Genomic DNA, 25,911 nt, shown 5'->3' on the forward strand with positions numbered 1-25,911 from the left:
ACAAGTAATAAACACCCAGCAGATGCCCAGCTGTCTCCAAGCTACAGCTCCAAGGTGGAGCATGAGAGATTTGTAAGCTTGTCCCTTCATCTTTGAAGGTCACGTAGATATGACAGGAGGGAAAATACTATGCCTCACATTTCCCCATTGGTAAAGCCAAAAGCTCAAAGCAGCCATTCATTTGATTACAGTTATCAAATTAACGTGGTCAAATATAGGACTACATTACAGCTAAACATTATCCTTACTGGTTAGATATGGTAATGAAATCACATGAAGAATCTTAGTTTTTCTATAAAAGCTTTTAAATCATGTTTTCTTGCATGGTTCGCCCAACTATAGGACATAACCCTTTAGAAAAGGCCTGATGTGAGGCTGTGTAGAAGAAAAGCTACGGAAAGAACAGCAGTAAATCAGTCTGGGAAAATACTGATTTTATTCTTCACATTAAAAGCAAAAATGCAGATCGTAGTTTGACTGGTGAATGTATACATGACGATGTAGTTCCAACGTGTATTGATGAGCCCAAGAGTGTGGTGCTAATAAAGATTCACCTTTACGGTCCCTAAAATGATGGAGGGACTCTTTAGGCAAACAAAGGGGCGCATAATCTGTTCCAAGGTCTGTTCAAATCAGCAGTGGCTTGGAGATTCAAAGAGAATGAGGCAAAACAGCAAGACAGTGTTCTCCATGAAGTTACATGTGTTAATGCTTACAACAGATTTCACTGGCTACTCACCTTAAGAACATAGATTTAGTAGCTCAGGGTCTTTCTTTCCAGCACTGTTACCCATGGAAATAAAGGGAAGGAGCTTCCCTTTCTTATCACTTTCAGCAATGCTAAGGGAAAGAGCTTCTCTTTCTTATCACTTTCAGCAATGCTGAAAGTATAAAAAGTCACTTGACTTTGGACGAGATAGAATGATAGCTGTCAAGCTGAGATGTCCAGTAATATCCCAGCCTTCTGTGGTTTTGATCTTACATTCAGACGAGTCCAAGGGTCAGTGTAGGCCCAGTACTCCATCCCATCAGACAGTGCCATGACCCAAAAGCCATTTCTGGGGCAGAGAATCAAGGTCCTTTTCCTAGCTACAGATTCAGAAGCTACTCCCAGTTCCCAGTTACTTTTCTTTCCCATATCCACTTCCCAATAGTGCTTCTTCTGAGAGCTGAGTATTCGGGATGTAGTTATTCCATGGAACTGGAGTATGAACCTTTTACTGATCCATAATGCACATGATGTTATGATGTGGACTATTGACAGCAGCATTACAAAGCCATGAGACTTATCCATTTTCTCCTTTGGAGAGAATAAGGCTAAATCCATCAATCTAGAAATAGAAGAGGTGGGAGAGGCCAACAACAAGCTCATTGACATGGAAGCTTAGCTATGTTCATTGTTGTGTGTGAATTCTGTCTGTAGAATCATAGAATCATAGAATTACCCAGGTTGGAAAAGACCTTGAAGATCATCAAGTCTAACGAAGCCTAACCATAGTACTCTGTACTCACTAAAAGTGAGAGGATATTAGCAAGGATATTAGCACCTTGTGAATTCTCCTGAATACTTTTTAGAATATATTTTATGCTATATACAAAAATGATAAAGGATGGCCCATAATTCACACCGTTTCCAAATAAAAAGAATTTACGCAGAAAGAAACCCTGATGGCAAGTCAGCCAAGTTGCCTTCAGTTGGCACTGTGTTTTTGCAGCTGACATAAAAGGATCTGCAATGGCTGGTGATCTTCTAGTATTAGTATTTATATATCTATATCATCTAGTATAGTATCTAGGTATTTTTAAGCAGTGTGGTTTCAGCTCATCAGAAAGCTCTTCTGTGCTAGCGCAGTTGCCAACTTTTGCACACGTCTCATGAATATTTCCTGTGATGATCAGTGCACAGAGAAAGAATTCATGCTCTTCTTCACACCTGATGGAACGATCTGTACACAGGCATACACAAACAGCAGTTATCAGCTACGGGGCTTAGAAAATATTTTATAGGTTGATAGAAACACCTGGAGGCTCTCTCTACCCAGTGACTAGTGGCCTGAAGTCAGGATTTTCCTGCAGAAATGGCTCAAGGAAGGCTTAACAAGCAATGGTGGAAGTATTTTATATGTTTCAGCTTGGTGGCACAAAGCATGGGGCTGAATAGAGTGTAGTCTGACGTCAGACTCTGGATTTCAGTTATGAATTAGCCGTGCATTTTCACTTCAACCATTCACTTGTCATCATCATCAACCCTCCGTACAATTCTTAGAGGCTCAGTGTCAGAACTGGTTGCAGATGAACCTGTTGAGAAGAAAGGAAAAAGCCTCACGTTCTGGCCGTGATGACTAACAGAGGTAAAAGTGTACAGCACTTTTTTCTGATGAACGCTGATGAATGACAACTTCTTGGATGAGATGTCCAGGAAGATCCCAATCTTCCGTGGTCTGCCACTCACAATTAAACGGGTCCAAGGATCTGAGTGGGCCCAATACTCTTGCCCATCTGCTAACCCTATGACCCAGAAACCATTCTTAGGGGACAGAGCCACTGTCTCTTTTCGTGCCACATTCTCCTGGGCAACACCCAAGTTCCAGTTGCGCTTCTTTCCAACATCCACTTCCCAATAATGCTTCCCTGACGTGTAACCTTCCTTTGCCAACAGAAAAGTGTGGGAATCAAATCTCTCCTCCTTGCTGGGCACCTTTCTGATCACACCAGTGTCTTTTACGCTCTGCCCATCTTCAGACACTTGCAGTCTAGGATGAGCCGTGTCAGCATCCAGGGTGACATCAACTGCAATAATAAGGCAATTTCTTAAGTATTAAATTACAAGAGGTTTATTGCTCTCAGACTTTCTATTGGTTGATCCTATGAAGGAGATGATAAGCTTTTGATTAAGGAATCATTCAACAGCAAGGAAATGACCAGAGAATAAGAGCCATGCTTTTGAACACAGCTCCTCTTTGAACAAAACCAGAATCACTAAATCTTCTTGCAAGAGAATGAGGAATAATTCATTCCATTCACCAAGGCTGCATGATAAAATCAGCAGGTTTGTGTACACTTAGCAGTAGTGCTGCTCTAGCTGAGCACCCTGAAACAAACTTCTCTTTCTCATAAAGACCAAACCTCTATACTCTTTTAGAAGAAACAATTCTGTTTGGTATCCTAGAAGAACAAAATATCTGGAGACATTTCAAGGACAGCAAATGGATAATGGAAGGATTCAATGTAAGTTCTTGTTGTGTTGTTACTTACAGACCAAGAGCCCTGATTACAAACAGTTACTCGAGCTTTATTATTAAAGGTTATTAAAGCTTGAAGAGGTGAGATTCAGAATGGGATTTTTCTTACCTCTATGTCTTTGTACACGCAATAACTCTACAGGAAACAAAGAAAGGAAGAAAAGGTTGTTCTTTTTTTTTAAGGAAATCTAGTCTCCAGTGACTTAGCAGCCCATGCTACTAGCAGATGGTCAAGTACTTGTGTTATTGCTTTCCTGTACTGCGGGTAAGAAAACCATTTTATGATGATTATCTTCCATGTCAAAGGACAAGAAAATTTGAAACTAGGAAAGCAACAGCTGATTACACAACAGTGTGTTAAACAGTGAGTACAAAACTTCCATGACATCCCACACAACTCAAACGAAGAGCCAAAGGCTGTTACGCCCGTGACAGAGCCCAGAGAGTCAGCTTCTCTGGAGATACTAAAAACTCACAAGGACATTTTTCAGTGTAACCTATAAGACAAACAGTGAATTTGCCTCCAGTGAATGAATTGCACCAAGATTTTAACCTAGATTGCCTGCACAGCCAAGGTCATGTCATTCAGTTTCCATGAGGATATCTGTTATGTTGGGTCATGGATTTATGTCTTGACTCCCCAGTAATAATGTTCAACATTCACACTGGTCTCCAGAAAGCAATGAAGCTCTGAATGGGATGAGAACATCCCCATGGTTCAGATAAAATCACTGAGATGAACCCAGGAGATGACAAGCACCACTTGGGACACCGAGACTGGGGTAATGGCAGGTTCAGTCACAGACCTCTCTGTGGACACCTGGCATTGCTGGAATAGCCCTCCTTACTATCCCCAAGGCCTTATCCCAATAGCAAATGCCTGAAGGCAAGCAGAGGGACTAGTCGACGTGTGAAAAGACACAAGGTCAGTTACAAATCCAAAGGTCCGAGGCCACTGCCTACTTGGATTTCCCAATCCAGCAAGGATCACCATAGGATTCTGAAGGTGCCTTGGGCTCATGCCGCGTGATGCCACCAGACATACACCACACACTAGAGCCAGAATAATTCCACCACTCATTGCCATAGTGTTAATCTCAGGAGACTGGGTTGCCAGGGGCCCTGCCATCTGTATCCTTTGAATGGCAGTCATCCCTCCACAGCCCCTTCTGCACTCCCATTTGCTCCACACACAGTTCCATCACCAGCACAACACGATGACAGAGAAACCTGAATATTGGTGGAAGGGATGGCTTGCAAGGGAACAGTCCCACTCACCATTCTCTTTCTCCAGTGTCTCTGCAGAAAGACAAAGAGGAAGGTGGGAGCTTAGCACCTCAGCATACTCAAAGGCTTTGGGCACAGTATGGGATGCCCGTAATAGCCAATGCCTGATGGCAAGCAGAAGGACTCACCAATCCTTGCACGGAGCTCCTCTTCTCTGTCTAAGTAGCCACAAAAAAAAAAAAAAAAAAAAAAAAAAAAAAAAAAAAAAGAAGAAACTAAGTCATGTCCAAACGCACAGATCCCAGGGTGCTCCCCACTGCAGCTGCCCACCCCAACCATGATCAACAAGGGCCTCTGGCAGGGAATTGCCTCACGTCCATTCACACTCCCCCTCACTACCCTCTGATTCTGGATGGGACCACTGACACATGTCCCAACCACCACTACCCCAGCAATGAATTAAATGATCTTCCAGATTAGAGTGGGCATCTCCACAGTTGATGGCGATGCTCACTCTTGATTTGTTCCATACATTCCACAAGAGCATAATACACAGACAAATCAATTGAGCCTTCAGCATCCTTGTCATCTGCAAGATTACGTGGTTGTCATCCAAAATTACAGACAGGACTGGCAAAGAACACAGTTCAACTGCTCATACCAACACACATTGTGTCCTAACTACATGTTCTGCTGCAGTTTTGGATGTTTTCCACCCTAATCTCTCTCCGTATCACAGATGATAGAAAACCTTCAAACTCCTTCCCACTGAAGTGCAATGGGAACAGACTGGGATCACCTGACTGCAGAAATCTCATTTTCTCTGTGGTTTACTTGCAAAGAACAAAGAAATCAAGAGTCAGAAAAGCTTACCATTTCTTCTTTTTAAGGATTCTGCAAAAGAATATAAATGACTTACATTAAATTAAATTAGAACGTTTTTTAAAACCTCAGCATTTCTATTGAGGAAGACGAAGGCACACAGCTCATTGAATGTCCGCCATCCCTCCACAGCCCCTTCTGCATTCCCATTTGCTTCACACACGGTTCCATCACCAGCACAACACGATGACAGAGAAACCTGAATATTGGTGGAAGGGATGGCTTGCAAGGGAACAGTCCCACTCACCATTCTCCTTCTTCAGTGTCTCTGCAGGAAGGCAAAGAAGAAGGGGGAAACTTAGCACCTCAGCATCCACAAAGGCGTTGGGTACAGTATAGGATGTCCTTTATAGCAAATGCCTGATGGCAAGCAGAAGGACTCACCAATCATTGCACGGAGCTCCTCTTCTCTGTCTACGTAGCCACAAAAGAAGAAGAAACTAAGTCAGGTCCAGACCCACAGATCCCAGGGTGCTCCCCACTGGAGCTGCCCACCCCAGCCGTGATCAACAAGGGCCTCTGGCAGGGAACTGGCTCACATGCATTCACACTCTTCCTCACAACCCTCTGATTCTGAATGGGATCACTGACACCTCTCCCAACCACCACAACCCCAGCAGCACACAATGCTCATCTGGGACCAGGGTCTCCATCCAGCCACCCCATTTCTGCCTTCCCTGCACAACACTTTCTACACTCTCATCTGCCCCAAAGTCTCCACCAAAATCATTACAGCCTCCAAAACAACTGCACATCCCAACAGCCTGCCTAGCAGTGGCATGGGTGGCCAGAAGTCCAGCAGCTCCACTCACCATTCTCCTTCTTCGGGGTCTCTGCAAGAAAAAGAGGGAGAAAAGGATGCACTGATTAGCAGATCATCCTCCAGAAAGAACTGAGAAACAGTGTGGGATGCCTTCAACAAGGCACACTCACACTACACCAGCACCTTCATTATTCTGGATATTACTCATGCAAGAAGGCACTGGGGCACTGCTCTGCATGTACTCACGTTTCTCTGTATCCTTTCCTGACCTTCCTCGTGCCGGGTGCTCCTCTGAAAAAGATGGAAGAGACATCAGGATCTGTTTCAGAGAGGAAAGCAAGTCCACAGTGGGGAAAAGGGCTGCCTGGGCACTGTGCATAGCAGGAAACAGCTGCAGTGCTGGCCCTTCAGGTTACTCTTCCTGTATCAGGCATATGGTCCTAAAAGGGCTCTAATGCCGCATCCCTCATGGGATGGACATCTCTTCCTGACCAGCACAATTCAAGCCAGAAGATGCAGTAAGTTCCAAGCTTTCTCACATAGCTGACTTGGGACACTTGGTATGGCTAGAATAGCCCTTCTCACAGGTCCCATGGCACTGCCCACTGGGATCACCCACCCCTTCCTTTCTCTCGAGAGTCTTTGGTTCATTCCCTGTCACACTGCCACTCACATCCACCTCCACCTGGTTTGGGTCACTGCCCCAAACACCATTCACCACTCAAACAGCAGCAGACAGGGCTACTCAGGGCTCAGGCTCTCCATCTCCATGCTCCCCAGATCTGTCTTCTCTCCACAGACCCTTTTACACACTCTTCTCTTTCAAACTCTCCAACACACACATCCCCATCACGAGCACAACGCCATGACAAATTAACCTGAATACTGGTAGAAGGGATGGCTTGCCAAGGGACAGCCACACTCACCATTCTCCTTCTGTAGAGTTGCTGCAAGAAGACAAGGAGGAAGGGGGGAACACACTGGTTAGGTTAGCACCCAAACACTCACAAATGTTTGGGGAACAGTATAGGAAGCCTTCACCAAGGCACCCTTACCCTACACAACCACAATTGTTTTGCTTGAGATTCCTCATGCACAGAAGCACTGGGGCATTATGGTTCATACACTCACCTTTCTCTGGATCCTCCTTTGCTCCTCCTTGTTTCTTCAGCTCCTCTGAAAAAGATGTGTGGGGAGAAGGAAGAGACCTCAGGATCTGCCCCAGGAAGGACCCTATCAGGCCATGCCAGCTGATGGTAGAGGGTCCTCATGAGCTCTGAGCACAGCAGCACCCAGCTGCAGCTCTGGGACAGTCCAATGGTCCTCCATGCTGCTCCCCATGTCTCACGGATGTGGTCCATTTACTACCAAACGTGAATAACCCACCCTTAAAAATATCCCCACACCTGTTTTTTCTACATCACACCTGCAACTCTAGGAGACCTCAGCATACATCACAAGGGGTGGCATAGCTTTCCCACACGGCCATTTGTTTTCACAAGCTTCTGAGTTAAGGATTGTCATTGCAATATGGGTGTGGAAATCTAACACTGACAGCTCCTCAGCATCAGTAATACAAGGGCTAATAGAACAGCCCAGTAGATCTGCTCATTCAAAGGTCTGTTGGGGAAGAGCCCAGGTGACCATGATTAACAAATCCCAAGAGAGTCTTTCCCCTATGTTCTGGATTGGATGCTGTTCCCTTTCTTTTTGGATCCAGATTTTCACAAGGAAACAACTTCTAACTTCAGCAGTGCCACCCAAGCTTCAAACTGCCTCCAACATCAGAATGTGGTCTCAAAAGTTAACAGAATTTTTCATCAGTTCTGATGTTTGTAACACGTTGCTGATCACAGTTGAAGTGAAGAAGGGCTTTAGCCAAGACCTTCAACAATTGGTGTCACAATGTGAGTACTTGTGTATATTACACCATTAAAACTCACTTACCTATCCACTTTTGACACTGTGCTGAAAGGCAAAGGCACCACGATTAGAAGCTCTGGAACTGAGCATCATCAACCCCATTACCAGCACAACACCATGACAAATCAACCTGATTACTGGTAGAAGGGATGGCTTGCCAAGGGACAGTCACACTCACCATTCTTCTTCTGTAGAGCTGCTGCAAGAAGACAAGGAAGAAGGGGGGAACACACTGATTAGGTTGGCACCCCATCACTCACAAGTGCTTGGGGAACAGCAACCGCACATCCCAACAGCCTGCCTAGCAATGGCATGGGTAGCCAGCAGTGAGGCAGCTCCACTCACCAATCTCCTTCTTAAGGGCCTCTGCAAGAAGAAAGGAGGAAAGGAAGGAAATGTTGTTTAGCACCACATCCTCCACAAAGAATTGGGAAAAAGTATGGGAATCCTTCAACAAAGCACACTCACAATGATGGCATAGACCAGTATTATATATTGCTGGTTATTGCCTGTCCTTCATGTACATACCTTTCTCTGCATCTTCCTCTGCTCTTCTTTGTGCCAGCAGTTGCTCTGAAAAAGAGGATCACTCTTATATGCTCCAAAGTCTCCACCAAACTCATTAAAATCTCCAACATCCCAACAGCCTGCCTAGCAGTGGCATGAGTAGCCAGCAGTGAGGCAGCTCCACTCACCTATCTCCTTCTTCAGGGTCTCTGCAAGAAGAAAGGAGGAAAGGAAGGAAATGTTTAGCACCTCATCCTCAAGAATAACTTGGGAAAAAGTATGGGAATCCTTCAACAAAGCACACTCACAATGAAGGTGTAGGCCAACACTACGTTGTACTGGTTATTGCTCATGCATAGAGGCAACGGGGCACTGTCCTTCATGTACATACCTTTCTCTGTATCTTCCTCTGCTCTTCTTTGTGCCAGCAGTCCCTCTGAAAAAAAGGATCACTCTTATCTGCTCCAAAGTCTCCACTAAACTCATTACAAACTCCAACAGAAATACACAACCCAACAACCTGCCTAGCAGTGGCACAGGTAGCCAGCAGTGAGGCAGCTCCACTCACCTATCTCTTTCTTCTGGGTCTCTGCTATTTTTTGTGCCAGCAGTTGCTCTGAAATAGAGGATCATTCTTATCTGCTCCAAAGTCTCCACTAAACTCATTACAGCCTCCAACATCCCAACAGCCTGCCTAGCAGTGTCATGGGTAGCCAGCAGGGAGGCAGCTCTACTCACCAGTCTCCTTCTTCATGGTCTCTGCAAGAAGAAAGGAGGAAAGGAAGGAAATATTGCTTAGCAACACATCCTCCAGAAATAATTGGGATAAAATATGTGAATCCTTCAACAAAGCACACTCACAATGAAGGTGTAGAACCCTCATGCATAGAGGCATTGGGGCTCTGTCCTTCATGTACATACCTTTCTCTGCATCTTCCTCTGCTCTTCTCTGTACCAGCAGTTGCTCTGAAAAAGAGGATCATTCTTATCTGCTCCAAAGTCTTCACCAAACTCATTAAAACCTCCAACAGATCCGCACATTCCAACGGCCTGCCTAGCACTGGCTTGGGAAGCCAGCAGTGAGGCAGTTTCACTCACCAATCTTCTTCAGGGTCTCTGCAAGAAGAAAGGAGGAAAGGAAGGAAATGTTGCTTAGCACCACATCCTCCAGAAAGACTTGGGAACAAATATGGGAATCCTTCAACAAAGCACACTCACAATGAAGGTGTAGACCAACATTATATTATGCTGGATATTGCCTGTCCTTTATGTACGTACCTTTCTCTGCATCTTCCTCTGCTCTTCTTTGTGCCAGCAGTCCCTCTGAAAAAGAGGATCACTCTTATCTGCCCCAAAGTCTCCACTAAACTCATTACAAGATCCAACAGAACCACTCATCCCAACAGCCTGCCTAGCAGTGGCATGAGTAGCCAGCAGTGAGGCAGCTCAACTCACCTATCTCCTTCTTCAGGGTCTCTGCAAGAAGAAAGGAGGAAAGGAAGGAAATGTTGTTTAGCACCACATCCTCCACAAAGAATTGGGAAAAAGTATGGGAATCCTTCAACAAAGCACACTCACTATGAAGGTGTAGGCCAACACTACGTTATACTGGTTATTGCTCATGTATAGAGGCAACAGGGCACTTTCCTTCATGTACGTACCTTTCTCTGCATCTTCCTCTGCTCTTCTTTGTGCCAGCAGTAGATCTGAAAAAGAGGATCACTCTTATCTGCTCCAAAGTCTCCACCAAACTCATCATAGCCTCCAGCATCCCAATAGCCTGCCTAGCAGTGGCAGGGGTACATACATGAAACCATGGAACATGGCCATTCTTTGTTATTACACCATCAACACACACTCTGGTTTTTCTCTTACTGTGTGCTAAAATGAAAATGCATAAAAAATAGCATAAAATGCGTACCATGGCAAGAGAACAGCCTTACGTAAGAGATGAGGGCAACCATTCTGAGCTCTCACTTTTGTCCTCCAAATAAACGTATGTCCTACATACTCATAGTAAATCAATCCACTCACTGTAATGCTCTCTTCCATCTTTGGTTTATGATATCTGACACTCATAAGGACCTTTCCTAACTAAGAGAAAGTTCTGTAGTTCATTACTAAGCCAGAAAAGAATAAATAAAGGATAACGATATGAAAAGAAAGATGAGACAATGAAAAAGGTACTTTCATTTGAGAAAACCAGAATGCCTTGGTGGTAGAAACAAAAAGGTCTGGAAAGGCAATGGAGAGTATTTTTCTGTGAATATGAGGGAAGATGTTGATTTTGAAGAGCTTTGGGGTACTTTCGGAAGGCTGAAGCCACTCTTAAGTGAATTCATTAAAAGAAAAGGTTCTCTTGAAGGAATACAGAGCTGTGAGTTTCTTGGAAAGAATGAGTTATCTCCATCATAGGATGTCTGTGCCACTTGGGAGGACAATAAAAGGCTGGAAATTCTGAGTGAGAAGGATATTGGAAGCTCTCTGCTATGAATTGTAAACTGGGGGCTCTGGCATGGAGGAATAGCTTACCTATTACAATAATCAGGAAAGAGACTGAAAGAATCCAGAGCTTGATAAGGTTTTCTGAAAAAGGGAGAAAAAGCAATTAAAAAAGAAAAAGAAAAAGACAAATAATCTCTTGCAGTATAATATTGATATCCCCCTTGTCCTATCACTATCCACCTTTGTAAACAGACATTCTCACTCCTGTTTATACGCTCCCTTCAAGTACTGGAAGGACACAATGAGGTCTCCCCAGAGCTTTCTCTTCTCCAAGCTAAACAAGCCCCAGTTCCCTCCACCTTTCCTCATAGGAGAGCTGCTCCAGCCCTCCCATCATCTTAGTGACCTCCTCTGAACCCATTACATGAGCTCCACATCCTTCCTGTACTGGGGGTTCCAGGCCTGGATGCAGCACTGCAGATGGGGCCTCACAAGAGCAAATTAGAGGGGGACAATCACGTCCCTCATGGGATTTATCCCACCATGTTTCCATGATAGCAATTAGGTCATACTTTCCCAAATGCACCACGGTTTCTAACTCCTCCTGCTTATTCCCATGCTGTGCACATTGGCATAGAGGCACTTCAGCTTAACTGTTGGCCTCATTGCCTTCTCAGATATTGCCCTCCCTATTACCTCCAAGACAAGTCTAGGGTTTTCCCTTACCTCCTCCCAAGATGACAGTGTTCTCACACGCTTCTCTGTCACATAATACACCCCTTTCCCCTGTATCTAGTTTAAAGCCCTGCTAACCAGCCCAATCATCTTCTTCCAAGAATATTTATGGCCCTTCTAGTCTGTTGTCTCCTGTTGCCATCAGCACTCCCCCCTTCTCAAGACTGCGTCCCAAACCATAGTACCCAAAGCCTTGAGTATGACACCATTCACAAAGCCCTTCACTCAGTGTGTCCACCCTCCTCCTTTTGTGCAGATCCCAGTGCCACCGAGAGGACACAAGAAAACAATCCTTGCTCTTCTGACCCCTTCAGAAGTCTTCCCAGAGCCCTGAAGTCCCTTTTGGTTGCCCAAGAACTTCTTCTGCCTACCCCTTCATTTCTAGTGTGGAAGACCAGTAATGGATAATCAATAATTGCTGCATACCTATCTGTTGAGTAAGCTGTAGATGGGATTTCCTATTAGTTGTCAAGTCAGAAGGTGGTGGCTGTCCACAACGCAACTCATCAGAGCTTTCTATTGCAAAAATACTATACTTCTCCTCTGGAATGCTTGTTTTGCTCAGTGAAGACAGATGTTCTCTTTGGGGAATACCTGAAATAGCCTTGGGGTTTACACAATCACCTCTCATTTGCCTCTCATACGTAAAAGTATGTTCAGTACTTGGCTTCTGTACAGTCATTTCATTCAAGGAACCTGTAACAGAGGCAATTGTTGGGCATAACACAGTACAACAAGAAAGAGATTTCACAGAGCACCTACAGTTTTGTTGCTGCTTCACTCGCCATCAAAATCATCTGGATTTTGAGCAAATCATTTAATTTGGATTTAATTTGCAAATGTGTAAGTTCCTGCCTGAACCAAGATGGATTTTCACAAGAAGCTTTCCAATAAATTCAGCACAGATGATAGAAATTAGCAGCTAAACATTAGGAAAGCAGTATTATCTCCATGTTTGAGGTGGCATTTAAAAAAATAAAAGACTATCTTTTCCAGTTTCCTGAGTGCAGGAAACTTGCACTCACAAAACACACACATTCACACTGCTAAAAACAAGTGAAATCTCTCAAACTCTTAATCTGTGGGTGGCACCCCTGCCCACAGAAGAGTTATTACGAACATAAGGCCTCTAAGGTCCCTTCCAGCCCAAGTCGTTCTATGATTACAAGAACCTACCAGTTTGGTTTATCTTTTCTTTGATGAGCATAATTACACACTTCACATCTACATCATCACAAGGAACCGTTATGATGCTTTGTACTACAAAAAGGTCTGTCTCACTCCAGGTGACAGTGGTCTTGATCTCCACGTTTTTTTTGCCTCCTCCATAGGTTGTCCAAATGACTTGAGGCTTTGGGTACCATCCTTTTGAATTGCATGTGTAGCGACACGAGCTTTCCTCTTGCTGATCCTTTACTAAAGCTGGCTTGTTCCCTATTGCTGTAATGGAATTATTGCAATGAGGGACAGAAAAAATATTTTGTACAACTCCTAAGTTATATAAAAACAAAAATAAACAGAAAAAAACAAAACAAAACAAAACAAATACATTTGAACGTGTCAATACACTTCTCTAAATATTCATGGCGTATAGAAACTACCATAACAGCCAGAGGAAGGAAGGAAGGAAGGAAGGAAGGAAGGAAGGAAGGAAGGAAGGAAGGAAGGAAGGAAGGAAGGAAGGAAGGAAGGAAGGAAGGAAGGAAGGAAGGAAGGAAGGAAGGAAGGAAGGAAGGAAGGAAGGAAGGAAGGAAGGAAGGAAGGAAGGAAGGAAGGAAGGAAGGAAGGAAGGAAGGAAGGAAGGAAGGAAGGAAGGAAGGAAGGAAGGAAGGAAGGAAGGAAGGAAGGAAGGAAGGAAGGAAGGAAGGAAGGAAGGAAGGAAGGAAGGAAGGAAGGAAGGAAGGAAGGAAGGAAGGAAGGAAGGAAGGAAGGAAGGAAGGAAGGAAGGAAGGAAGGAAGGAAGGAAGGAAGGAAGGAAGGAAGGAAGGAAGGAAGGAAGGAAGGAAGGAAGGAAGGAAGGAAGGAAGGAAGGAAGGAAGGAATAGTTCCTGATAGGAACTGAACTAAGCACAGTCATAACAATCTTTCTGCTTACCTATAACATCAAGGTGAGCCACAGCCTCCTGGGAGACAGCGTTGCCACTCACAACACAAATGTACACCCCCCTATCAGATATTTGCACTTTTTGGATAATCAGGAGAAGTCTTTTTCTCTCCCAGCGCGCTTCAATTCTGCACTGTTCTTCATGCTGGCACTGCTCCACCTCCCCATCCAGGCTGGAGGAAGAGCAGAGTGGAGTATCTCTTCCCTTTTCCTCTTTGTACCAAAGCACACTTGTGTTGGAAGGGATTTTGGGCGTCAGCTGGCACGACAAAGTTACTTGCTCACCAACAAGGGCGACTGGAGGATCAACGATGATGGTGATAGGAACTTCACCTGCAAGGAAAAAGTGGGAGCACTGTTATTATAACAGTTCTCAGGGTTAGGTTAATCCAAAACAAAAATGTTCTCTCTAGGCTAGAATTCTTAATTCCCCTTCAATGATAAGGACAGTCTTGAGTTAATGTTGCTGGCTTCTTAAAGCGCATGCACTCATCATAATTTCCACCTTTCCAGCTTTTACACGTCAGTCCTGTAAGAAACTCCTGGAGAACATGGGCTGTGAGAGACTGACTATGTCTTTTTCATGTGTGTAATAAGACAGCACACCTAATTTTACCCCCTAAGAACCCAGAGAAGGAATGGATGGTCTCCCATCATTTGAGATGGCCAGTGTTGTCCCAAGCCCTGCTCTTGAATGTATCAGACAGGATCTACGATACATTTATTCCATCAGAAAATGGGAATATGATGTAAAGCGCAGGTGTGATATCTTAGGAAAACTGATGCTGAACAGTGCACTAAGAAGTTGTGTCAAAGTAATGAGCAGAACTTTGGTTTGGTATAGGAGGTTACTCTTGGCCTTTTGCTGGTGGATACATCAGCACTGTGTGCTGTCAAGCAAACTGTGGCCGGAACAGTAGCAGTCATTATGTTCGTCTTTCCTTATCCCTTTAGTCATTTGGAGCCTACTCCATGGATTCAGCTTTCTTCACTTTGTTGCATGCTACTAATTTTACTTATCCTACTTATATTCTACAGCTAAATTGAATCATTGCATATAATGCATTTTTCTCTTACCTGTAAACCGCATTGCAATAAAAAAACATACTGGAAGACTCAAGAACAGGACTACTCTGGTCCTTCTTGGGCACACACTTGAAAACACTCCAGAAAATGTCATGTTGGGTAAGTTGTTTATAATCCTCCTGGAAATGGAGACATGCAATGAGATAAAAAAAGGGGATTCCTGAGAGGAACAAAACATAAGCAAACGCATATTCCTAAAATAGAATCACATTCTTTAGCGAGGAATTGAGGTCTTCGTTGCTCTTTAGCATGTAGTGTATTCTACGTATTCTGTACACCTTCTGCTGATATTCATCCAAAGTGCAAAAGGTGTGGTTTGAACAGAGGCTGAATAGAGGAAATCCTTTAAGACGCATTTGGGCCTTTCCCCTATCCTCAGTTCTACCATCTTCCAACAGACAATAAAGAAGCAGTAGACAAGAACAAAACAGGATGGAACAATCTTGTCATTGAGTTGAGCTTCCTGTGGATGCATTTCTAACCAGGCAAATTGCTACTCCCTTACATTATTCTTACCAAAACTCAGATCACACCATGGGCCTCACCGAGGATTTAGGAAGGTTTCAATTATGATGAAATATTGTTGAATGTTCCATGTTGTATGAATGGCAAAGCATTTGGGCCACGTGAAAGTGACTTTTGCTTTGTAAAGGCTGAACTTCACAACTATAGAACTGCTCTACAAATCAACTATATCTCCTGAGGCCAAAGTTTCGCAGTTTCAAGCAGGAAATACTTTTTTTTTTTTTTTTTTCCTTCTAAACAGTGCAAACAAAATATACAGCTCTTAGAACAGATGGAGTTTTTCCTTGATGGTAGCTGATGATGATATTAATTTGGCCTAAACTACAGACTGTCTTTTTTTGTCTTGGCTGAGGGCATTCTTGCAGCTCTGTACTATCCTAGGAGGAAATCCATGAGCAAGATGGGCAGCACAGACAGACTCTCAGTACCCTCCATCTGGCTGCGTACTATAATCGCTGTGGTTCTTTTTGGCACCAAGAATTAGGTTGGTGCTCTCAGTTTTGTCATTGTCAGGGCCTTGAGTGCAATAAGAAGCCTTAAGGACCATGAGTTCCCTCACCTCCAGCCATGCTTTCTTCCCACTGCTCTTGGAAATTCAAGCTTGTGCCATGGAGTGTAGCCCTGTTCCTAGCTTTCCCTTCTTGACAGACCTTGGACCCGTGCTGCAGGTAGCATGTGTCAGACCTTGAACACAGACTGAAGTCTCGGCCAGCCTTGTTCTTCCATTGCTAGGCTCTCATGCCACACATGGGCTGCAATGCATCACCTGCTTTTGTTGGATTCATTTACAGAACTGAGCTGTGCTTCATGCTTCCTCACCTACATTGATTCTGCAACGGTGTGTCACGTTCCGGTGCACGATTCTCAGACCAAGATGCCGGTGATGACTTAACTACCACCAGACACTCCTTTTTTACAGCTCCTCTCATAGTGTCACTGTGCCCATCACCCTATTTCACAACACGCCCCATTCCCTTTATCTGTGGTTATCTTGCACCTGCAGCCTATCTTGACTGCAGTAAGTCTGTACTCTTGTCCTCTTTCAATGGAAAGTAATCAGTGAAGTGCTGAAGGGCAGTAGAAGTACGTTAGGGCAATAAAACACCTGAGATATGCACCATTTCTCGTAAGAGGACAGACTTCAACTTAAACAGAGGAGAAAAGGGAGACAATGCAAATACCCACAACAACAACACTTAGGATACTAATCAACCCAAAAGCATGTTAGAATAATGCATTCCCAATTGATCCCTTCACATTTCATCAAGCACCAAAGTTGTACACAGCTGCATGCTAAAGATGATTATATACAGACAAGCACGTTGATCCACATTCTAATTATAAGTTTGCATTTACAAAGTCTTTGCAGAATTCATATGTATTTCCAGAGTTCAATAAAATAATTAAAACTGCAGTATAAGTCTTCAAAACAACACTTGATTAATTTATATAAATATTCTGAGGCTTAGTTATCAAATACTTGCTCTTTAATATTACTAAGGTGTCCTCTACTTTATTCCTTATCATTACTGCAATCCCAACACCTCTCTTGTGAAGTAGAGAATAGACTATATTTTGCCAAAATAGTATCTAAGTTATATCATTTTGTTGTATTCAATATGTATCTTTTCTAGCATTAAAAAGTCTCATGTTCTTACCTATCAGCAGCCTCTAGACCTGTTGTTAACAAAAAATATACCAGGAAGTAAGAAAATGGCTCAAGCCACTGGCTGAAGTAGGAGGAGCAACTTCTGTGCCAATAGGAAAACGATAAAGAAATGCCTCCTCCCACTTGTTGGAAAATGAAATCAAGATGACTGTAATGTGACGGATAATTAAGATTAAATAAGTATATGTATATTTATAATAAAATATATGTTTATTATTTATATTTTATATATAAAATAATTTTTATAAAATAAATATATATTTAAAATTTATGTTCTTTATTTATATTTTATATATACAATATTTTATATATTTATTAATATATGCTATTTATTTTATAGATTATATATAGTATAACATATATAATATATATTATAAATATGTAATGTATATAATATATATAATGTTTGGGGTTAGGGTTTAATATAATATATAATATTATATTTATATAATATTTTATATATATTATACATATAGTTATATATTATATATATAAAAATAATATTATATAAGAATATAAGTAATATTTTATATATATATAACCTGATATTAAACTAAATAGACAAAGCAAACATGTTTTTCTTTCTGTGTGTTGAGTGCTTTTTGTTTAGTATCTAGTAGCTCAAGCATGAGCTCATGGTAGCTGATACAGTTCTGTGTTTTAGATATAGCATGTGAATAATGGTGATATAACACCAATGTTTTCGTTGCTGCAGAGAAGTACTTGCATTGTGTCATAGACATTTCATCTTCTCTCACTGTCCTGCAGCGAAGAGATGGAGAAACACACGGAGTTGGGAGGGCACAAAATGGGAACAATTGACCTAAACTGGCCAAGGGATATTTCACACCATACAACATGATGGGGATCAATAAAACTGAGGGGGGGTGTTGGCTTGGGAGGGTCGGAGCTGCTCAGAGCCTGGCTGGGCATTGGTCACTAGTTGGTGAGCAATTGCTGTTTGCATCACCCTATGATATATTCTATATTTTCCTGGGATTTTAATTCTAGACTGATTTCATTTCTTCGTGAGTCGTGATGCACATTTGACTAAGGTTCCCAAAATATTGCATTTCCAAGAGTTTCAAGGCAGCCTGTGGACTCCTTCCTTTCTGCTCTGTACCTTTAGGTGTTTCTTCATCTGTTTTTCTTTCTTTGTTGCTGATTTTTGTTGTTGTCTTAGGCAGTATGGCCCATTTTTACAGAGTTCTCTTCCTTCACATTGATTATCCTTGTGCTGAGCTTATCTGATTTGTTTTGTCACCTGCAGTGTTAAATAGGATCACTGTCTGGTCACAGCTTTGGTGTAGTACACCAGGCTGCACTTCTCCAATGACATTCTGTTGACCAGACACCCACAGTCTCATTGTTTTGGTGTTTTTGGGCTTTTTTTTGCTTGTTTGTTTCTTTTATTTTTTCCTTTCTTTCTTTCTTTTTTTTTTTTTTTTTTTTTTTTTTTGTGGTCTGTCAGCATTTCTATTGACTCTACCAACTGTAATGATAAGCATCTCATTCATATAGAGGTATCGCACAAGACTGGATTTACATTTGAACTACCCTTCTGGATGAATTGTTGTTTCTCCCATTTCAGCACCAGTGGGTCTTAAGAATTCATCTTACAAATGGTTTCAACAATTTCCATCTCTCAGAACTATTTTATTCATATGAAGAGGAAGACCATCCAATTTACAGCGTATTCTGCCCATGGGAACAAGTCTCTGATTCAGCTTTTATCTTGAAGAATTTTGGAGAAAGTTTAATGTGGAAATAGTTGATTAAATTCATCATTTTCCCATCAGTCAGAGGATGCTGGAACCAAGATGACTGCTCCAAAAGTAATGCATCCTATTTATTTTTTTGACCCACAATGTCAGAGGTAGATGTTGGTGGAATACCAGTAGAGGTTGAATGTTCCTGACAACATCACATTAAATTTTGTTGCCATGTGACACATGGAAGCAGAGGATTGGTCTGACAAAACAGCATCTGACATGGAAGCGCATAAGAAGTGAAGGTGAGCAATTGAATTCCTCCATGCAGAAAAAATTGCACCCTTTGACGTTTATCAACACCTGATGAATGTTTATGGAGACCTAATGGTGGATGTGAGCACAGACAGGCAGCAGGAGATGCATTTCAGCAGCACCTACATAGCAGTGGATCACCTCATGCTTTCACAGCATGAAGGCATTCATTTGTTGCTGGCAAAAATGCAAAGCTAATGATGCTGGCTATGTTGAAAAAATACAGTTTTATAGCTGCAAATTTGCTCTGTCAAAGTGTTCTCGTGTTCTATGTAGCTGTTGAGTTTCCATGGAAATAAATAGGTGGCATTAGATAGACTGACCCACATAGATGATTATTAAGACTCTTTCCAAGACAAGCCATTTTATGTTCAGTCATGGGAAAACAGAGCTCACCCCTCACACATTGGCTTTTCCCATCCCTGTACTTTAATGCCTTTCATTTCTCAGCTGAACATTTTTTCAAGGCAATGGCCACTTTGAGTAGTTGGGCTGTGCTGTACATAGATGTGTCTCATGCCGCTAACTCACTATCCTGATTGTTCTTTCAGTTATTCAACCAAATTTTACTTAGGAGGGTTTAAACCTGAGCAGAAGTGTCAGGATCTAGGTACCTTTTATTGGTGATGGCTTAGCTGCAGTTTGAATTGAGGGTGCAAATTAGGTCATTTAATTCTAGGTGCATATACATGAGCTCAAAATGCGTTAGGCTTCCACATTCAGTCAGTTGAATATAACCATTGTTTATAACTGATGATATCTGAGTTCGTTGGGTAAAAATGAATATACAGTAAGTGCTACAAATACTGAAATAAATACGTAGAGGTTTCATTTGTTTATTTGTTTGTTTGTTCTCAATCCAGATGCAGTAAAATACAATAGAAGTAATTTGATATGTTCCAGTTTTTACAGAATGAGCTCTTACAGGAAGATGATGCCTTCTGAAGTACTTCAGGGACTATTTCTTCCTTAACCATGGTTTTTAATGATGAAAATGCACTCTTTTGCATTCTTTTTGGCATCCACTGTTATTTCACCATGTTGTTCATTTATTAATCTCCTTATCACTCTGTGGAAGAGCTTCGTAGGTCTGAGGTTTTACAGGACGTACCCCCAGCCAGTTGCCACTTGAATCCGGACTGAAGAATGGATAAATGTTCCCAGTACACTCAAAAAAGACAGTCCCAAGAGGCCTCATTTCTTCAGCATCGTAGAATGAAAGCTCAGTGTTTTCCACATCCAGGAGAACACCCACCACACTGCACTGTTCGTAATCTCTTATATCCTGCCCATCACTGAATGTGTATGTCCCCTGAGAATACTGTAGACTGAATACATTATTCACTGGGAGAGAATTCTCCGTGTTGTTCATTATCATATTCCTAATCTTCTCACTCACCACTCCCAGCTCCCACTGCGACTGGTTTCCCACCTCCACTTCCCAGTAATGTTTTTTGCTTGGAAAACCTTCAGTAGCTACCACCATCACTTTGAGGACTGTCTCTGTCTTGTCTGAGGACTTTACCCTCCTTTTGTCATCACTAATGCACAGGTTAGGGTGTTTGCATTTCTGATCCAGAGTGATATTAACTTGGAAAAAAAAAAAAAAAAATTAGGCAAAAAGAAATTATTATTGATTTTCAGGAAAATAAACAAAAGCAAAGAAGAGAATACAGAAGACAAAAGGCAAAATAATCAAATAAATAAGTAAATTCATACACCAGGAATGTATGTAAACTACGTTAGTTTTCTGGGACAAAAACTCAATAGGAAACAGTGGGAAATGCCCTTTCTCTGATTTCATTTTGGCTTAATTAAACCATCTGCACTCATATTGACTCATCAGTTTGCTTTCTGAGCAGAACACAAAGCTGAATCTCTTGAAGCCACATAACATTTAGAAAGGTCTTAAATGGGACATAAATGATCCATTTCAACTCATGATTTTGAGAACAGCGTAAATGGGAGATGCCCACAAAAGACTGTGTGCCTGTTTCAACAAACAGACTTAACATTTTCCCCAAATTATTGCATCCCATGAATTTTTTTGTGGCACAAATGATAGCTATTTGTATGTGCATAGAAGAACGTGAGGGCAATGGCAGGTTAGTCTTGGCTTACCTGCATTTCTACGAGCTTTCCTGAACTCTGCAAGAAAAAGAATATATATATTTATATATACGTTTTAAAAACAATGGTTAATTTAAATTACTGCAGTGCTAACATACCTGATTTTGAGCTGTATAGTGCTACAAAGAAGCAGTGAATGGTTGAGGTTGGAACAGACCACTGGGTCCGTCTATACAACCCCAGTGCTCAAACAGAACAGTTTGCCCACGCTGTCAGCTCATGGAATCATAGAATCAACAATGTTGGAAAGGACCTCTAAGATCATCCCATCCAGCCATCCACATATCACTAACATTTTTCACTTCAGTACAACATCTAAATGTTTATTGAACATCTCCATGGTTGGTGACTTCCCCTCATCCCTGGGCAGCCCATTCCAGTGCCTGACGGCCCACTCTTGAATAAGTATTTCCTTGCATTCAACCTGAATCTCCCCTGGCACAATCTGAGGCTATTTCCTCTAGTCCTGTTGGTAGTAACATGGGAAAAGAGTCCTCATCACTTCACCACGACCTCTCTTTAGGGAGCTGTAGAGAGTAATATGGTTATTCTTAAGCCTTCTCTACTCCAAACTAAAAAATACTAGGTCAGCCATTCCTCATAAGCCTTGTGCTCCAGACCCCTCACAGCTTCATTTCCCTTCTCTGTACACTCTCCAGGACTCCATTCACCACCATTCTCTGTGCCTGGCCCTCCAGCCAGTTCTTTATCCATCAAAGAATGTACTTGTTCAAGGCATGTGCTTCAGCTTCTCCAGGTGAATATTGTGGAAGACTGATGACTTTTTAATATCTACAAGGATGGAGGCTCCATGACTTTTCTAGGCAACCTTTTCTGGTGCTCCATTTTTGATTTAAACATTTTTGATAATATTTGAAAACGTGATAAAATTCTTTTTTTTTTTTTTTTTCTACTTTCAACTCACTCAGTTCATTCCGGACGTTTTCTGAAAAACAGAGAAAGTTATGTTATAGCTATGTGTGGAAAGGATCTCCTGTAGAATCTCATATAATACATGTATTTCCAATACTACATTATTTAAGCTTGACTGGGCCTAGGTCTCAGGAAAGGATGTGAGTGTAACTTAAGAATAGGGGTTATCCAAATCCAAACAGTCACCTGGGCTATCTGTAGAGTCATAGAATCATGGAATTGTTTGTGTTGGAGGTACTTGGAGTACATCTAGTGTAACTCCCTTGGAGTACATCTAGTGTAACTCCCCTGCAATGAAAGGGGACACCTACAGATAGATCAGGTTGTTCAGAGCCTGGTCCAACCTGACCTTAATTGCCTCCATGGATGAGACATTCACCACCTCTCTGGGCAACCCGTGCAGTGCTTCACCACCCTATTGTAACAAAATTCTTCCTTATGTCCAATCTAAATATCCTCACTTTTAGTTGGAAACTGCTTCCCCTTGTAAATATGTGTGTGTGTCCCTCTCTATATATTATTTCCTCTTTTTAAATATGTCAGTTATTAGAAAGAGACATTTTTAGGGACAACTGAGCCTCGAAGTATGGAAGAGAGAGGGAAATCCTGTGATGGACCTCCATTCTTAAGGATATCAAGATGTTTCACTACTCACTTCTAAAATAGCATTTATAAATCAAACGAAACTTAAATTATTTTTAAGGACTTCTCGAAGTTAAAGTTATCCTTACCGATTTTTCCCTTTGCATCCTCATTTTCTACAAAGAAATAAAATTGAAATGCCATGAAAAGTTAGGAAGATTATAACAGGTGAATTATGCTGCACTCATAGAATTATAGAACGGTAGAATTATAGAACACTTGGCATAATCTGCCTGTATGTATAGAATATTTAAATAAATGTTTATGTATACCTACATAAAGATTGCTATATTTAGTTATATATAGATATATATATATAAAGCTCTTTAGAGATACGTAGGTATATACATATATATACATATACGTATAGATAAAAAGAAGTTAGGTGCTTAGAATAACATGATATAAGTAGAGAAAAGTAGAAAAGTAGGAAAAAAAACGTTAATTTACCCTTCTCAAATCTCCTCTTTTGCTCTTCTGTAAAGAAACAAAGCAGAAATAAAAGTGAAATACATTTCCCAAGACGAAAATTCACAAAATCTGGCTGATAATTTCAGCCCTGAAAAGTGTGTTCATTTAAGGAAATAAGGCCTAGTATTAAGCTTAGAATAAAATGTGAGACACATAAGTAGCTCATCAAAAACTGATAGGGTAAGTTGCCTGCTGGAGACACCCATCCACGTCTATTTAATGTAGTCTAGATGATTAGCTTAGACTAGATATATGAAATCCATTGATAAAACCAGGCAGTATTGATATTAACTGCTATTCCTATCTTCAATTAATTGAAAATCTGGAAAGGAACAATATTTTGACTATGGGCCCTCCCTCATGACACCCCCCTTTTCTTTTTAATGAAGAAAGTGTTCTTCTATCTAACAATCTTAAAAATCAGTATAACAAAGAGAAGTCGAAATATTCTCTCACCCAGTCTGTCTTTGAGTTCATCTATATCTGAAAAAGATTTTGATTAAATATTAGAAAGTTAATTTTTTTCCCTCTCTGACATAATTTGCATGCCCAGCAAACTTGCTGTCCAGAGTCAAAAGAGTATTCTGGCTTTAGAGGTATACAATGTAGTCCTAACTGGAAAAAAGGCACCAAAATTTTTCATAAAGAGTACGGAAAACTATATATTTTCTTTCACTTTCCAGGCTCTGGAACTTAAATCTTCTTTTTCTTATAAATTAGAACTAAACACGATCATATTAAATTATATTAATTCACTGATAGAGCAATTTGCAAGCTCAAATACTGACCAAAACTACTTCTCAAACAAGATGCTTGTAGGAGTTTATGTTTACATGGATAATATAAAAGGGAACTTGATGACTGTTTAGATTTTACTGTATGAAAACAGTACAGCTACAAGTATCTCCTGAGCTCAACCTTCAGCTGTTCCTAAAGAATTACATATTTATAGGGATAAATCACTAGGAAAAAAAACACTGTCAGACTTACCTTCTTGAATTTGCTTTCGTGTATTTTCTGTGAACAGAAAGTAATGTGCTTAGATCCTAAGAAATAATTCTCCACTTATCATTCAGTTTTAAAGATTACACAGGAGGAATTAAACCACGACGACTTCTATGGATATTTGTACGAGTGTATTTGAGTGTACATTTATATGCACGTGTACTTAATCTATTGTAATCTATTGGTTGGATTTAGTAGGGAGCAAACTTCAAAAGCAAATACTTTTTTTTCATAATCTCAGTTTAAATAATTGCAGTGCAGTCAAAAAAATTTTCCCAAGTTAAGTTTGCTTCCCGCAACGTTTGAAACAAAAGCAATAGATATCAAGCACTACAACCAATCTGACATCAAGCCTTGTTTTCTCCGCTGTTGAACTCCAGAGGTCCTTCCAATCTCAATGATTCTGTGAAATCTGATGAAAAACTTTCCAGCAATGACTGGATACAAATTTTACATGTCCAAAATCCCAATTTTACATATCCAAAACTCTTATGTTTGCATGCAGTTTGGTTTCTCGGTAGCAGTTTAATCCTTCAAGTAAGGCAGAGAAATGCTTTCTTACTTAGACTTATCGTTAGACTTATTATTAGCAAACACTGAATTTATTCTGTCTCTCTTCTATAAGCCAGAAGTCCTAAAAAAAACTCTCATATTGAACATGAGAACTGTTCAGAAATTGATGAAAGGATCCCACAAATATTTTTGTGTTTTATTTGCTCATGTTTTTACAGTTTATCACACAAGGAAGCTGATGGTTGTTCGGATGAAAGGAAAAATAAATCACCAGGTTCATATTCTTAAAGCAAACAAACATTTAAAAAATTAAATTTAAAACAAAAAGAAACAATGAGAAGAAAACAAATTGAAAACCAGGAAAATGGTCAAAAACTCATTTTTTCTGGAAGTGGAAAATTTCTAGATACGTGGTTGATCACAGTAAGAAAGCTTTGCTAAGGTTATGCATGCAGAGTGACATGCAACAAAAAGAAATAAACTGCTTCTTTCAACACTGACAGTCAGTAGATTGATTGCCCAAGCCTAAACCCCAGTCTTTACAAAGCTATCATTAAACAGCTTTAGAAATAGAACTTATTAACCCCACTGTTAATAACACTGGTGGACTATGTTTCTACTTCTGACTTTATTGCAGTGTTCATGATGAAAAGCAGTATCAATATTACTTACGTGCACGAGTGACTTCCTTATTGTTATCTGAGAGAGAGAAAAGGGGTGGGGAGGGAGAAAGAAAATGTTATCTGACTTTATTCTTTGATTACTTGTAGGGTTTCATATGAAAACCTTGATATTCTATGGTGATCAAGCGTGTTGTTTGGTAAATAAAATCTATTTTCCAGATATCTTAGCTTATATATACTTTCCATTAAAATTACAAGAAGCTACACATAATTTAATGAATAAAACTAGTGATGCTAAAAGAAATGCACCAGACTTCTTGCACTTGCTTGGCAGCTGATTTGTGTTGTTGAACTGTCTTGTTGACCTACCATATAAAGCAGTAAAATAGCTTGCAAATAAATGGAACCAGTGGACATCTTTGGGCATGGTGATATATTTTCAGGTATTTGCAATAATTTTAC

The 25,911-nt window shown here is 41.0% G+C and overlaps 2 protein-coding genes and 2 long non-coding RNA genes across 8 annotated transcripts in view; all 4 read right to left on the reverse strand.

Annotated features, from left to right (window-relative positions):
- Positions 1-417: 417 nt before the first annotated feature.
- On the reverse strand, positions 418-17,157 carry LOC107325885 (uncharacterized). Its single transcript, XM_085551380.1, has 21 exons — positions 17,098-17,157; positions 14,906-15,033; positions 13,820-14,161; positions 12,901-13,164; positions 12,151-12,420; positions 11,077-11,130; positions 10,206-10,324; positions 10,000-10,102; positions 9,466-9,608; positions 9,283-9,385; positions 8,216-8,236; positions 8,062-8,082; positions 7,246-7,290; positions 7,041-7,061; positions 6,654-6,834; positions 6,361-6,485; positions 5,343-5,363; positions 4,984-5,058; positions 4,521-4,541; positions 3,667-3,739; positions 418-2,810 (listed from the first exon to the last, which is right to left on the reverse strand). Exons 2-21 carry the CDS (start codon positions 15,006-15,008, stop codon positions 2,228-2,230), a joined length of 2,688 nt encoding a protein of 895 aa, XP_085407506.1. The 5' UTR covers positions 15,009-15,033; positions 17,098-17,157; the 3' UTR covers positions 418-2,227.
- Positions 5,390-6,186, reverse strand: LOC146760184 (uncharacterized). The gene is made up of 3 exons (XR_014947301.1): positions 6,164-6,186; positions 5,736-5,765; positions 5,390-5,619 (listed from the first exon to the last, which is right to left on the reverse strand). It is a non-coding gene; the product is annotated as an uncharacterized LOC146760184 (long non-coding RNA).
- On the reverse strand, positions 7,870-9,299 carry LOC107325874 (uncharacterized). The gene is made up of 6 exons (XR_014947299.1): positions 9,113-9,299; positions 8,936-8,980; positions 8,733-8,753; positions 8,566-8,610; positions 8,383-8,403; positions 7,870-8,236 (listed from the first exon to the last, which is right to left on the reverse strand). It is a non-coding gene; the product is annotated as an uncharacterized LOC107325874 (long non-coding RNA).
- Positions 17,158-19,952: 2,795 nt separating the features above from the next.
- LOC107325881 (butyrophilin subfamily 3 member A3-like) overlaps positions 19,953-25,911 on the reverse strand; it is a 55,594-nt gene continuing 49,635 nt past the window's right edge. For all 5 annotated transcript variants that reach the window (XM_085550660.1, XM_085550659.1, XM_085550658.1 and 2 more), the window contains 8 exons: positions 25,499-25,525; positions 24,299-24,325; positions 23,765-23,791; positions 23,288-23,314; positions 22,927-22,953; positions 22,188-22,208; positions 21,254-21,280; positions 19,953-20,722 (listed from right to left, as the gene is read on the reverse strand). In XM_085550660.1, coding sequence (XP_085406786.1) covers positions 20,178-20,722; positions 21,254-21,280; positions 22,188-22,208; positions 22,927-22,953; positions 23,288-23,314; positions 23,765-23,791; positions 24,299-24,325; positions 25,499-25,525 — 728 coding nt within the window. In that variant the 3' untranslated portion in view covers positions 19,953-20,177. The remainder of the gene's footprint in view (positions 20,723-21,253; positions 21,281-22,187; positions 22,209-22,926; positions 22,954-23,287; positions 23,315-23,764; positions 23,792-24,298; positions 24,326-25,498; positions 25,526-25,911) is intronic.

The sequence above is a fragment of the Coturnix japonica genome, chromosome 6 (genome assembly GCF_054131305.1).
Source record: "Coturnix japonica strain WE chromosome 6, WE-NBRP24, whole genome shotgun sequence".
Lineage (NCBI taxonomy): Eukaryota > Metazoa > Chordata > Aves > Galliformes > Phasianidae > Coturnix > Coturnix japonica.